The sequence below is a fragment of the Emydura macquarii genome, unplaced genomic scaffold (assembly GCF_026122565.2).
Source record: "Emydura macquarii macquarii isolate MOO-44397 ecotype Brisbane River unplaced genomic scaffold, CSIRO-AGI_Emac_v2 contig_1253, whole genome shotgun sequence".
NCBI classification, from domain to species: Eukaryota; Metazoa; Chordata; order Testudines; family Chelidae; genus Emydura; species Emydura macquarii.
This window is the reverse complement of record NW_027131390.1, coordinates 101309970-101324899: the sequence shown is the minus strand read 5'-3', so window position 1 is coordinate 101324899 and position 14930 is coordinate 101309970. Positions and strand designations below refer to the sequence as shown.

Sequence of the window (14930 nt, the reverse complement as noted above, 5' to 3'; positions counted from 1 at the left end):
GTGGGGGGGCTATCATTCTTGTCAATTTCACCAGTCTGGGCAGCTGTAAGCCCAGGTGACTGGTTCCCACTGCCAACTGGGAGCCAGCAAAAAGCCTGAGCAGCTGTTCCCTGCTGGAAGGAGCAGCCATGTCAATTTCAGGGCTCAGCTATGTAATTGACAAGGCTGCTCCCAATAGAGAATCACCTGGACTTCTTGCTCCAGCTCTCAGGGCCAGAAGTCCAGGTGCTTCTCCACATGCTTCCTGGGGCAGCCTTGTCAATTACAGGCTGAGCCCTGAAATTGACATGGATGTCCAGGAACAGAGAAGCCCCTTCCCCTGGCAGGGAAAGGGGAAGAGACAGGTCCCCATGCCTCTGCTCCAGGCAGGGAAAAGGGAGTGAGGGGGTCAGCTTCTTCCTGTGGGCTCCCAGCAGGGTCTCAGCTCTCCACACTGCCCCTTAGGTCGGTGGAAGTGCACCTGGTGAGGACGCACTCCACTGACCCAAGGAGAGTTGTGCGGAGGTCAGGCTGTAAGTCAACCTATATTAGATCAACTTTATTTCGTAGACTCCAAGGCCAGCCGGGACCATTGTAATGATCTAGTCTGAACTCCGGTATAACACAGGCCGTGGAACGCCCCCAAAATAATTCCTAGAGCAGATCTTTCAGGGGACCATCCAATGCCTTGATTTTAAAAACGGTCAGCGATGCAAAGCCCCTCTCACGCCTCCCTTAAGGGAGGAATTGGCCGAACCGGGGAACATCTTTCCCTACCGCCAGAAGAGCAGGTTTTAAAGGTGGGGCCCCGGGGCGACGCAGAAATCCGCCCCTGCCTCAGTCCAGCCATTTGAAAGCAGCAGCAGCAGCCCCTGGGCCCCAGAGTCTGGGCGGGAGCTGACATGGGGAGAACGAGTGTGGCCGGGCCGGGCCGGGCCAGACTAGACAGGCGACGGAGGAGTCCGGTTCCTTGGGCTGCCGCCAGGCTCCCGTGAGAACGGGAGGAGGTTGGAGGCGGGGGCTGCTCCGGCTGCAGCGGGACCCTAGGGCTGGAGTAGGCAGGTGCCGCGCCGCGCCGCCTCTTACCCCCGCCCCGCGGCTCCTCTTACCCCGCCGTCATCACCACGTTGTAAATGACCAGATAGGCCGTGGCCAGGGCGCCCGGGCTCTTCCTCCGCCGGGCCTGCTGGCTCCCGTAGCCGTTATCCGCCCGAGCAGCGCTGCTGCTGCTGCTGCTCCCAGGCGCCGCCATGTTCGCCCGTCGCTCTGCCCAAGCCACGGCCCCGCCCCCCAGCCAGGCCAGTAACTAACTAACTGCCACTCCCGGCCGTGCGGCCCCGCCCCCCAGCCAGGCCGGTAGCTAACTAACTGCCCCTCCCAAATGTGCGGCCCCGCCCCCAGCCCCTCCTCCTCTCAGCCGTTCGGGGCTGCTGGTTGAGGCGCCCGCGTGACGAGTGTCCCGCGCTCCGCAGCGCGTGCACGGAGCCGCGCACCTTCGCTGGGCCCCGAGCCCCTCCTGAGAACGGTCCCCACCCACCCCGATCTCGCTCCCTGATCCTGAGGACCCCCGAGTCAGGAGTCCCCCCCCCCCCCAATCGCTCCCAGAGGAGACTCCGCGTTCAGAGCTACCTCCTCCCCGCCTCCCCCCACTGCTGAGTCCCCCCAAGGGACAGGAAGTGACCCGCTCTGATGTCACACCCATGCTAGGATGATGGGCGCCTTGGGTACAAAGCGCTTGTGGGAGCAGGCCCAGAGCCATGTTTGGCACCTGCTCAGTGACCCCTCTCCCTCCCCAGACGGGCCTGTGTACATGCTGCAAAAACAAGGCCCTGTTTGCACACCTGCCCTGCTTGTGGCTGTCAGCGGCTCTCCTGTGCTAGGCCCGCTGGGAGCGTTGCTTTGCAGTTATGCCCCTGGCAAACATAAGCCCCAACTGTAGAAAAACGAGGTTACTGACCAGTAACTGCTGCTCTTCGAGTGCTTGCTCATCTCCATTGCACTATAGGTGTATGCACGCCTCCCTGCACGGTTCCCAGAACTTTTTTCCCCTTAGCAGACCCCATAGGGCCGACTCTGGTGCACCCTGGAGTCCCGCACACATGCCACGGTATATGAGGCGCTGCCGACCCAACGCCCCATCAGTTCCTTCTTTCACCAACTCCGGCAGCAGGGACGGGGGGTGGGTTGTGGAATGGACATGAACAACACATCTCGAAGAACATCAGTTACTGCTAAGTAACCTTGTTTTCTTCTTGTAGTGATTGCTCATGTCCATTTCACTATAGGTGACTAACAAGCAGTACCTTGGGGGTGGGCTGCCTGCAGCACAGCTCTGCTGAAGCCTGCATCTTCCCGCGCCCGTTGGACAGAGGCGTGGTGGGATGTGAAGGTATGTACCGCCAACCTGGAAGCTGCTCTGCAGATGCCCTGCCCTGGCACTTCCGCTAGGAAGGCTGTAGATGGAGTTTGGGCTCTGTTGAGTGAGCTGTGGTGGCGCCAGGAAGCAGCACCTTCATCTGCTCATAGCCGAATGCGCTGCAGGAAGTTATTCACAAGGAAAATGCGCCAACGGACGGCATTGATGATTGCCCCCGCCCCTTGACCGTGGAGTGAGCAGCACTGTGGACACCCTGTGCTCCAGTCCGATCTGGACAGATTCCCCTTGGGGAAACCCCCCTCCAGATGATGGTAGACGCCCTTAGTGAGCATAGCGACCCATCATGGTGAGGAAGAGCGACCCCTTGACATGGTCCACCTTGTCATTCCTCACCCCCGGGAGGTGATCACCGCCAGGTCCTAAGGACCGATAGCTTCCCTCCATAAGGCTGACGAATGGGCTCCCCCCACCTGTCGATGTAGTACATGGTCGCTGTACTGTCTGTCAGCACCTGCACCGCCCTTCCCTCAATAAGCAGAGGAACATTCCACAAGCCCTGTGAGCGTTTCGCAGATCTTTACATTGGCGTGCCGACGTCTCTCCTCCCTTGGCCAGACGCCTTGTGAGCCAAGGTCAGCGCTGATATGGCACTTCACCCTCTGCCCGAGGCATCCGATATTAGGGTAACTGAAGGAGCCTGTTCCATGAACGGAACACCCCTTCACACATCCCGAGGATGACACTAAGCTAGGGGGAGTGGTAGATACCCTGGAAGGTACGGATAGGATACAGAAGGACCTAAACAAACTGGAGGATTGGGCCAAAAGAAATCTGAAGAAGTTCAACAAGAACAAGTGTAGAGTCCTGCACTTAGGATGGAAGAATCCCATGCACAGTTACAGACTGGGCCCCGATGAGCTAGGCAGCAGTTCTGCAGAAAAGGACCTGGGGGTAACAGTGGACAAGAAGCTGGATATGAGTCAGCAGTGTGCCCTGGTTGCCAAGAAGGCTAATAGCATATTGGGCTGCATTAATAAGAGCATTGCCAACAGATCGCTGGAAGTGATTATTCCCCTCTATTTGGCATTGATGAGGCCACATTTGGAGTATTGTGTCCAGTTTTGGGCCCCCCACTACAAAAAGGATGTGGAGAAGTTGGAGAGAGTCCAGCGGAGGGCAACAAAAATGATTAGGGGGCTGGAGCACAAGACTTATGAGGGGAGGCTGAGAGAACTAGGCGTTTAGTCTGCAGAAGAGAAGAATGAGGGGGGATTTGATAGCAGCCTTTAACTACCTGAAAGAGGGTTCCAGGGAGGATGGAGCTAGGCTGTTCTCAGTGGTGGCAGATGAGAGAACAAGGAGCAACGATCTCAAGTTGCAGGGCGGGAGGTCTAGGTTGGACATTAGGAAAAAGTTTTTCACTAGGAGGGTGGTGAAGCACTGGAATGGGTTACCTAGGGAGGTGGTGGAATTTCCGTCTTTGGAGGTTTTTAAGCTGAGGCTTGACAAAGCCCTGGCTGAGATTATTTAGCTGAGGTTAGTCCTGGTTAGTCCTGCTTTGAGCAGAGGGTTGGACTAGATGACCTCCTGAGGTCCCTTCCAACTCTATGATTCTATGAGTCGTTTACCAGTCTAGGGAGTGGGGAGGGGAGGAGAGGGGACTGTAGCCTCCCCGTGCAGAAGTTACCTGCTCAGACTACACCGAGGCTAGCCGTGACTGAAGTGGCCTAGGCGTCAGGCTAGCTAGCCTCACCCTGTGACCTACCAGCTGTCGGCAACATTTGGCTGTTGTCATAGGGCATTTGTGCAGGTCAGCCATTCTGAGGGACGCTGCCTCACAGCGCGGCTGGAGCAAGGAGGCCTGGCCCAGGAAGTAACCGGTCACGCTGACGCATTCCATAGGCTGCATCTGAGTAACGTGAAATTTTGTTTGCTTACCAGCAGGACCCACCAGCCGCAAGTGGCGCCTGACTGGCTCGCACTGCTCTGGACTTGGGACCTGGTCCTGCCTCTGATTATCCAATCAACCAGGTATGGGAAAATCTTGCACTCCCTTTTGCCTCACGTGTGTAGCTACCACTGTCAGGCCTTCGGTGAACAACCTCGGGGCCGAGAACAGGCCACAGGGTAAAGCCGTAAGGCATTAGAGGGAGCCAACCACTATGAGGTGAAGGAAGCATTGAAGATATGCGTCCCTGACATCCAGGGCGGCATACCAGGCACCTGTATCCAATACTGTAGCTGTGGAGACCATGCCAGACTTGAGTCCCTTGCGGTATTTGTGAGACGACATAGGTCTGACACAGTCCTTAAATCCCCTTTTCTAGGGGACGAGGAAGTACCTGGAGTAGGCCCTCTTCCGCCATGCCCTGAGAGACCTTTCCCACTGCTCCGGGCTGAGGCAGCCTCAACCTCTTGGATGTGGAATTGCCACTGAGAGGGAGGAAGGGGGAGGTGTCATGAGGGTGCGGGTGGGGAGGAGGGGCAGAGACGACCGGGGGCCTAGCCCGCTGAACTGTATCAAGAACCCGGTGGCCCAAAGGCATCCTGGCCCACATGAACTGGAAGGAGGGTAGAGGCTAGGGCGCTGCCCTTGCATGCACCATCAGAAAGGGCCTTTTCCGATTGCCCTGTCGCCAAGATGACCCTTATTGAGGGCCTAAGGAGCCACTCAGGGCGGATGGTGTCTCCTATACCCCCTGACTCTGTCCCATTGCCCGTAGGTCGCGAGACAGCCGTGACTGACACCTCTGCTGCTGTTGTCCCTGGGGATCTGCCTGACACCTAAAGCTCTGTGGTGTGTAGCGTCCCAGGGAACAGAGCGTGGTCCTGGAGTCTTTCAGACCATGCAGCTTCACATCCATCTGAACCAAAGACAAGGCTGACTCATCCAAGGAAGGGCCCTGGATGGGCTGCTTGACCTTTTGGGACAACCTGGGATTGCAGCCACTAACCTCTTGGCATGCCGATGGCAGGGGGGGTATGGCTCTGCCCACCGAATCAGCAGCAACTGAGGATGTCTGGAGCGCTGCTCTAGTTCCCGTGGTACCCTCTTCTGCCATGGTATGCAAGTTCAGCGCTTGCTGCTGGGCAGAGCCTCAGCAAAGCGGCTCACTGAGTCCCCCAAGGGTTTACCATCTACTTGCTGGTAGTGATATTGAATAACATTTTTCTCCAAACAAGTCTGGTTTGCAATTGCCCTTGTTCTCTGGAGTAGTGCCCGGCTGCCCTGCCTAGCCCTGTGGTTGGCGGCAACCATCACCAGGGACCTGGGGCGGGATGGTGAACAAGTATTCAAACCCCTTGGCTGGGGCGTAATACCCTTCTCGGCTCATTTAGGTATCGGGCTACGGAGGAGGGGGTTTGCCACGAGGCCCTCACTAGCCTGAGCGCTCCTTTGTAGACCAGGAGGGCTACCCACACTGTGGGGGCCTACTGCTAGCCCATTAAAAGGAGGCTGTCTGATGCCCCTTTAGCTCCTTCGCCTCCAGCCCCAAGGTGGAGGCCACCTCTTGAGTAGTTCCCAGTGTGCCCTACAATCAACCAGGGCTCGGTAGCGTGCTTCATCCGGCGGGGAGGAGAGAGGGGGATTGGAGGGCCGCAGCACCTCTTCCCGTCGACAGGTGGTCCCCACAGGTAGGGCTGAGTCATCGTCCGAGGGCGAATGGTAGCCCTTTCCCTGTACCTGAGGCACTGACTGCATCCCCGAGGGGTTGACGGACCATGGTCCCATCCACCCCCGTGAAACCCCATGGGCCTCCATACTGCCATTGGGGTGACCATTGCCTCTGAGGACTGTGGCACCTTTCGTTGGTGGTGGCTTCCCCAACGACTACCTCCCCAAAGGGACATTGAGGCACTGTCAAAAGACCACGGTGGGGCTGCCCCAAAAGCTCTCACTGTGCGGTACCAAGTCTGAGGGACTGGAGGGAGGGAAGCCGTGCCCCCGAGCCACAGGTGCTCCGTCACTCCGGAGAGCGTCCCCTCAATGTCGATGACCTCGACTACCAGGTTTGATGTGGGTGCCCCGGCTGGAGCAGGTGTACGAACAACGCTCCGGCGAGCTGAGCTGACCCAAGCTTCATCCTGGTACTGAGGACCTTGCCCTCTGCATGCATCACGGTGCTGAGTCAAACTCTGGCGACCAGGTTCTGCCCAGCCTCGGTCCAGGATGAACGCCTTGGTGCCAAGTCTGTCTCCATCCACTGTGTTTGGTGCAGCCTCGGTGCGGGGCAACTCCTCAGTGCTGAAGCTGTCTCTGGCATCTGGGTTCAGCGCTGCCTTGGTGCTGGGGGGGGGGGGGTCGGGGGGGGCGGAGGCGGCAAACGCCTTAGTGCAAAAGCGGTCTCCGGCAACCGGGTTTGGCACTACCCAGCGAATTCCCCGGTACCAAGATGATCTCCGGTAACTGGGATCAGTGCTGCATCATTGCGGGAGAACTCTTCGCTGCTGGAGCGGTGGGATTTGTGAGACCTGGTGCCCGGGGGGGGAGGGGGGGGAAGTCGAGCCCGTTGTTGGGCAGGCGACTTTGCGCTCCACCTCTATGCAGGTCAGTCTGGTGACCGCAACCTGGGATAACGTCTAGGGGAGTGTTTCTGCTCTACCCTAGGAAACTGGTCTGCAGGAGATCTTCCTCCTGAGCCATTCAAGGAGTCCCAATATGGGCTTCCCCCATAACACCAGCCCCTTCTCGCTCATGGAGGTATGGACGGCAGTGGCGTATGCAAGGCCAAGAAGGCTCTTGCCGCCCGATGCCCTCCGAGTTCGATGGCACCGGTAGGTGCCGAGGGGCTCGTCCACTCCCAAGAGTTGGGGGAGGCTCCCTGACTGGACATGCTGGCTCAGGCAGTGGGCCTCCATGATCCAGCCTCAGTACGGATCCGTGCTTCACCCCCGCCTGCTTAGATGGTGCAGGGGAGTATCTGCGCTCTGAGCACTGACTCCGTCTCTTCGCGGTGCTGAGTCGGGTCAGTGTCAATGGTGCCCTCTGCACCAATGGCATGCTGGGTACTGCAGTGGGTTGGTTCAGATCTGGCCAGGGGCTCCATGAGCGAGGCTTTCAGGCAGATTGTTCTGGAGGTCTGAAAGCCTTGCAGATCCATTCTTCGCCTTACGAAGGGCTTCCCCTCCTGCGCTTCAGGCAGTGGGGGGTCACTTAGCAGGAAAGCCTTCCCGCTGGAAGCACATGGCTTGAAGCCATGAGACCGGAGCGTACCCACACCCAGTAAAGTCTCAGCTAGACTACTCACGGTCTCTAACTACCACGAACAACAGTTATTAAGCTAGCTAACTGAGTAAGACAAAAAATCATTACTTAAAGTTCAAAAGATGGGGACTTAAGCACTTGCAGTGCAAGCACAGGCAGTTCCAGTAACCAGCACGGGTGGAAAGAAGGAACTGAGGGGGGCGTAGGGCTGGCAGCACCTCATATACCGTGGCATGTGCGCGGAACTCCAGGGGGTGCTGGAGTCGGATCTCAGGGATCTGTTAAGGGGAAAAAAATTCCTGTAGCTGTGCATGGAGGCATGCACCCACCTAGAGTGGAATGGACATCTCAAAGCAGAACCAGTGTTTGGTAGAGAATTAGATTTGCAAGATGGCAGTCTGGTCTAGTTAAGAATCTAAATGCTTCTTTATATGCTGCAAATGGTATTGCCAGCCCCAAGCATTTAAAAATCATGACTCAGCCCTGAGGTGACCAGATGTTCCAATTTTATAGGGACAGTCCCGATATTCAGGGCTTTTTTCTTTTGTTTCTCCCATTGCCCCCTAATCCTGTTCCATTTTTTTCCCCACTTGCTTTCTGGTCATTCCAATCCCCCCGCCCCAGTTTAACGACATTTAAAAATATTACATATATGGGTTTTTATTTGCTTTCTAGATTGTGCAGCGGTAACGTTCACGGTTTAAGCTCTCTGCAACCACACAGACTAGAAACGTACTTTTTTAAAATGAAAGTTGAGCTTTTTAATCTAATCACATGAGTTGGGGCTTTAAGAACATCATCAAATATTACCAGATTTGTCAAGAGCTGGAAACAATGCTTTACAGTTATATTGTATTCAGCTGAGAATCCCAATGTGCTTTGCCCAGATGGAGAACAAGAGTATTATCTTTGTATTTGAGATGGATGACGAAATCCTGACCCTGTTCAAGTCAAATGCGAAAGTCCTACTGATTTGAATAGGGCCAGGATTTCATCCAGAGTAGTTAAATGACTTGCATCCAAATTACATAGTAAATCAAGGGCAGAGTTGGGACTAGAATCTAGGTTGTCTCACAACCAGTCCTCTAACCACTAAGGCTTTAGCCTTATAATCTGCCTGTGCCTGGCACCGATAAAGAGCCGCCCCTATGGACCATTAGAAGACTGAAACATGGACTACGGAATAAAATGTACAGTGAATTAGTCTTTAATTTTAAAAAAATATAATAATAGAATCATAGAGTTGGAAGGGACCTCAGGAGGTCAGCTAGTCCAACCCCCTGCTCAAAGCAGGACTAACCTCAGCTAAATAATCCCAGCGAGGGTTTTGTCAAGCTGCAGCTTAAAAACCTCTAAAGATGGTTCATTTATCAAATCAGTTCATTTAGTAGAATATGTCATTTTAATGCAATTTTTAAAAACAACAAAAGGTGAAATCGCTCATCTTGATCGCACTCCAGCAGGGCAAAACTGCGCTATATTTTTCCTTATAGAAAAAAACTAGTTTTATGTATTTATTTTCAGATCAAGAGAATACCTTCAGAACTGTTAGTAGTTACATGTGGCTAAATAGATTATCTTTGATTGTTTTACTTTATTGAACTACAACAACGGAGGATAACTGACATAGTTAAAACTATTTTTCTGCAGATGTTCTACACAGTAGCAAAGTGATCATATATTATTACATTCATAACCCAATTTTTAGTGGCGCTTTTAAGCCCAGGTATAACTAGAGTTACTTTAACGTGTTTTATATTACCAGATTATTATCTTTGAATTTACAAAGTGTAGCAATGAAGGCAGAAAAATCCTCTCTTTTACTGAAATCACAAATATTCTATGGAGTTACTTCGTAGTCTCCCACTGCAGTTCTCACTTTATCTTCTATGCTACGGGGCTTTATAGTGTGGTTGCTTTACAAGGATAGAAGGAATTTAGTGTCTGCAGTATAGATATATTTATAGCATGGATTCTTTCACTAAATATGGTAAGAAATTTAAGTGAGGTTCAGGAATAAGGTCCTGTTGATTCATTAATGATATAGGCCAGTGGTTTTCAACCGGTGGTCCTGGACCCATGGGGGGGCCACAGACTGTGTCTGAAGGGTCCATGAAAAGTAGTTGTTACCATAGAACAGTGGCTTTCAATCTGTGGTCCCAGACCCTGGGGATCTGCAGGCTACATCTAAGATTTCCAAAGGGGTCCACAGCTCCATATGAAATGTTTTAGGGGTCTGCAAATGAAAAAAGGTTGAAAACCAATGGTATAGGCAAATGTCTTTCAAAATACTTTCTTTTTTGTTCTTGTAGTTTCAGAGGATGAAATTCACTAACGACTGGAGAATTGTACCACTTAAGCTTTGTGATATCTTCTGTCTGGGCAAGCACAGATGCCCATGTGGGATGGCCATACAGTGGAATCTTTGCATGGAGGCAGCAGAAGTCAGTAGCCACTATTCCATCCTCTAGGCTTTTTTTGTGCTTTAAATCAGGGGAGGTGAATTTCAGGCAGAGGAAATAGAAGCAGATATAAAGTGAGCCAGTCTGTGCAAGGAACAGTATTTTGGCATGAGGCATCAGCTGCACTGTTGGAGGTTGATGCATCAGCAGAAGCCCTGTCTAAAACTCCAATCCTGCAAATGTTTACCTTTAAGTAAATGAGTAGTCTCTGACTTCAATGAGTAAAGTTAAGCACATGCATAAGTCTGTTTAGGCCCTAATTCTTCAAATTCCATTAGTGCTTTTCAAATGTTAAAGGATTACTTAAGATATGCATTTCTATAGTTGGAATATTTCTGACGCATTGAGTTTTGTCTCGGGCATGTTCTGCATGGTGCCTGGACCATGATCACACATTAGAGGATTGTAAACATTCTTTCATGAAAAGGTAGCACAAGTGGTAAATATGCTTTACTTTACAGCTCGCAGAACCGTAGCACGTTTATATACCTACACTAGGGTGACCAGACATCCCGATAGAGGCTATGTCTTATATATGCAACTATGCCCTCCCTCCCAAAAAAAGTGTCCCAATTTTTCACACTTGCTATCTGGTCGCTCTAATCGACTTCATACACTTGTCTGAACTTTGGGACAGATTCTCTTCCCGTTCCAGCCATTTGAGCTGTTGAAGTAGCACAGAGTGGTAGAAGCTAGCCCTAACTGGCCAATTGAGAATTTCCTCCAACATAAGAGAGGTCTCAGATGGCAAAAAGCAATGTAGCTAACTATGCCAAGTTGGTCTCAACTGTCCCTCCATGTTCTATTCTGGTGTGGACATGTTGTGTTTGGGAGGGGCGGGGATCGGGAGAAGGTTGCCCATACTCTGCAAATTCCCAACTAGTTTATGGTCTCATAGGGATTGCAGCCAGTGGTGTAAATTACCATAGCCCCTCGCAGCTCTAATTTATGCCAGTAGGCCTGAGGTGATGGCAGATGCACCATGAGAATCAGGCAAAGCCACTGCCTCCCATTCTTCCCCCCAATCCTGTGCTAAGTAGATCTCAGTATAGGAGAGAATCAGGAGAGATCATACTTGCTGTCCTCTGCCTGTGTGAATAAACTGGAGTCTACAATAGATCATACAGACAGCATGCTTTGTGGTATTATTTATTTCGAAATCGTGAGTAACTACAGCTGTAGTGTTCCATTTCTCACAATTCTGATGGTTTAACAAACTGAGAAAACATTAGAATATTTTTATTAAGGTACAAAAGACACCCCTTTGTTACCTAAACATTTAAAACGTGTGAGGAAAGCTCTGTATGCTGTAAATCAGATTAAAAATCTTTCCTTATAAGGAGTTGTGGCAATATTGTGTTTAGTATAACAAGAATTCTTTATCCATTTAAAAAGAAAAGATATGCTGGTGCTGGCAATTTGAACCTAGCAACAAAGAGCAAAGCAGTAATTTAAAAAACCATTGTGTGATCCACATTAGTTGAGCTTGAATTGTTACTTTAAAGACATGAAGAAAAGCAAATATTATAAAACACAAAACTAGGTAATATCAAACATCCTAAAGTTGATATCATATACATCTGCATGAAAGTACACTTGATACTTTAATTTGAGGAACTAAATTAAGCTTTTTTTTTAAAAATAAGGTACTCGAAATTTAAAATTGTTGAATTCTACACACAAAAAGTGGAAAAGAGGCGCTTGGAATGCTGTACAGATACTGGAAATGTATTCTCATTGGATTATGCCTATCATTTTATGGCCTCTGATATTACCCTTGAACAAAAAGAATAATTAACAAGTACCAATATTGTGAGAGGAAAGCAAAGCTGCTCAGTCTGAGTGCATTAATCACTTTTGAGAAGAGATCAGTTTTCTAGATTGTTTTTGTTTTATGCATTTTTTTTTTTTTTTTTTAAAGGCAAAAGCCTTCCTGACAGGTTCAAGATGAAAACTAGACCGTCAAGCTCATAGGGTACACAAGGTTCTTTGGTAAATGCTTGGTATAAAGAATCTTGTAATCTAGACTACTTTTTTGGCTACTCCAAAAATCTCTGGCAATTTCCAGCTAATCATCAGTTGAGATCTGTTTTGTAATGACCAGATAAAATACAAGTAAATTTTTAACTAAACTGGGTTTCCACACACACAGAAAAGTTAATGGATGTACAATAACCTACAGTAAACAATAGCACATATATGAAGCATCAATCTTTATTAAATTGACAAGCACAACTGCAAGGTTTCTGGTTCTTTATGTTTTCAGTTTGTTCCTTAAGCAGACATCTGCAGCTGTACCAACGTGACAGACACTTCAAGAGAAAGTTGACAAATTAGAATTACTTGGTTAAAGGTGAGAAAAGAAATATCAGCTTTTACAAGCTCCTGGAGATCTAGGATTAGTGGAATTAGTACACGAATAGTAAATTGGAAGAGATAAGTATGTGTGCATAAAGGTCAGACACAGTGAAACTATTTTAAATAAATGAAACAGAAAGAAAGACCGAGATTGTTTCATTTCATTACAATGTGCAAATTGCAATGCTGGTTATAGTGTAACCTTCACATATAGTTAATTTATGTGAAGAAATGATTTTACTATGGGAGGGTTCACTTGTATTAAGACCAAAAAGAATCCCTGTGTGTGTTTGATAAAAGATTTCTGGGCATGGAGATAAATGTAGATCTCAGCGAGCCACCTCAGCTACTGTATTGGTTGATGATGAGAGTGACAGTGAAGATGAATGAGCTCAATAAATAGTATTCTTATAAATTCAGGTTATAATTGTAGATTAGTATGATACTTTCACTTTAAAAATAGGCTGGGCAACAACTGACTTACTTAAACTAAATCCAATCACCATAGCAACTTAAAGTGCCTGCTCTTTCCAATTAATGCCCATAAATAAAACAAACAGGTATCAACTGATCATGCTGAAAAAAATAACTCCCTCCCCCCACTGATGTAAGTATCACACTTGGTGCTTTTAATAACTGGGTTTTCTGACTTTAGAAATATAGTCTTTATTATGTGATTTTTTTTCAAATCTCTCTTCATTTGAGTCGTTTCATTCTTCTTCCTCCTCCTCCTCTTCTTTTTCCATTGTTTCCACAATGAGATCTGCGGTACAAGTTGCTTCTCCGAGGCTATTAACAGCTTTGCAGGTGTATTTGGCATCATCGTCCCCACAAACTTCAGAAATAGTCAAGGAACAGTTTCCATCCTCATCATAATCTATCTGGAAGTGACGAGATTCTTTAATAGACTGGTCATCTTTATACCAGATTACCTCAGGGTCAGGGTAGCCTGTGACAGTGGGAAAGAACAGAAGCTGCAATAAACCAAGACACTAAATGCTATTGACCTGTAAATGTTTTAGATCCCAATCCCACATAGATTTATGCAAATGCATATGCAAAAATCTAAAGCACATGAGTAGTCCCGCTGAACTACTACTTTTTAAAATTACAGTGGGCTGCTGCCACTTCCCTATAAATAACAAATTTGAAACTAACGGAAGTATTCACTAATCTCACTTGTCACTATTTTCTAATGAACGAAGAAAGCTTTTCACAGCAGCTCAGTCATCAACTAGTAAGGGTCCTTAATGGCAGACTTGAGGCTCCCTATTGGGACATGAAGCTTTCACAGTACTTGCAGTCTCTACAGTCCCCAACACGGAGATGTAAATACCAGGGTATGAGATTCTGTGCCGTGCCTCTAAATTAGAGTCGTTTTCTCATGCTGCCTTATAGGCAGCAAAGCTGCTCAGAATCTCTGTCGTGCTAAGTGCTGTGACCCCACGTGCCCCACCCGTACCTAGCATGGTCCTATGCCAGGGCTTGTGAGGGGGTCTTTGAAAAGCCGTCTTTTGCAATGCCCATGCCAGGAGAATTCGCCCCATGCCAGATCCAAGCCTTCTGGAGCACTTTTACACTTCTTAGGCCCTTTTAGCCAACACAAAGGGACCATAGTGGGGGTGAGGATCTCACCCTGGTAATAGAATACAGGCCAATCTGAGATTGAGCAGATTGACTAAATGGGGGCCTGGAAAGCGTGGCCATGTTGGCACAAATCTCTATAGGGGACAGGAGAAAAGGAATCGAAAGCATTTCTCTGCCTTCATGTCTTGCCACACTATTCTCTCTCTCTCTCTCTCTCTCACACCCACACCCCATTATGCTGGACACTTCCCCTCTCCAGCTTGGGAAGAGGGAACTCCTCATTTGCTTCTTCCCTACCTCTCTCGTCTCTCTGAGAAAGATACCAGCACTTTGATGGGAAAGGAGAAGACGGAGAAGAACTCTACTCTCCTGTCGCATGTCTTGCAGCCACCTGTTTATCCATCCCATTGTGAGTGTCTGAGGTGCTGAGAAGCAAACGGTTCTAACACAACTGCATGAGCGGCTCTTATTGTAAATAGGAGAGCACAGGCTCTCAGACTAGTCTCTTGCCTGCTGCATCAGCAAAGTGCTGAGTAAAGACCCAAGCATGACTCCCTGTTTAAACAAATCAGTACAGGGCTGGGAGCCAGTCAAGTGCCAGGAACCCAGTGCTGATCCATTTGTGAATTTGGAGCACTATCACAAGACATTAATGTATTCCATCCGTACATGGCCCCTTCACTGCAGTATCAGAGCACTCACCAACATTCATTAATTTATCCTTAAAATCTCTCTGTGCAGTAGGAATCTTAGCTGTCGAGAAAGATTAAGTGACTTGCCCATGGGAGCTCTGTAGAAGCTAGTTTCTTTTGCATGGCAAGCATGGAAGATCACCAAGTGGCTCAAAATATATCTATTACTGCAATATGTTCCATGCTGTAAGTGTGCACATAATGGCAAAACTGAAGGGAACTAAAGCAAATAAGCATGATGAAGCAATACAGAGAAATGAAAGGGGAGG

The 14930-nt window shown here is 49.3% G+C and overlaps 2 protein-coding genes across 3 annotated transcripts in view; both read right to left on the bottom strand.

Annotated features, from left to right (window-relative positions):
• The window catches only part of HACD2 (3-hydroxyacyl-CoA dehydratase 2), a 42954-nt gene extending 41706 nt beyond the window's left edge, over positions 1-1248 (bottom strand). The window contains exon 1 of the mRNA XM_067549628.1: positions 1089-1248. Coding sequence (XP_067405729.1) covers positions 1089-1231 — 143 coding nt within the window. The 5' untranslated portion in view covers positions 1232-1248. The remainder of the gene's footprint in view (positions 1-1088) is intronic.
• Positions 1249-11159: 9911 nt separating this feature from the next.
• MYLK (myosin light chain kinase) overlaps positions 11160-14930 on the bottom strand; it is a 325439-nt gene continuing 321668 nt past the window's right edge. For both annotated transcript variants that reach the window (XM_067549625.1, XM_067549627.1), the window contains one exon: positions 11160-13331. In XM_067549625.1, coding sequence (XP_067405726.1) covers positions 13093-13331 — 239 coding nt within the window. In that variant the 3' untranslated portion in view covers positions 11160-13092. The remainder of the gene's footprint in view (positions 13332-14930) is intronic.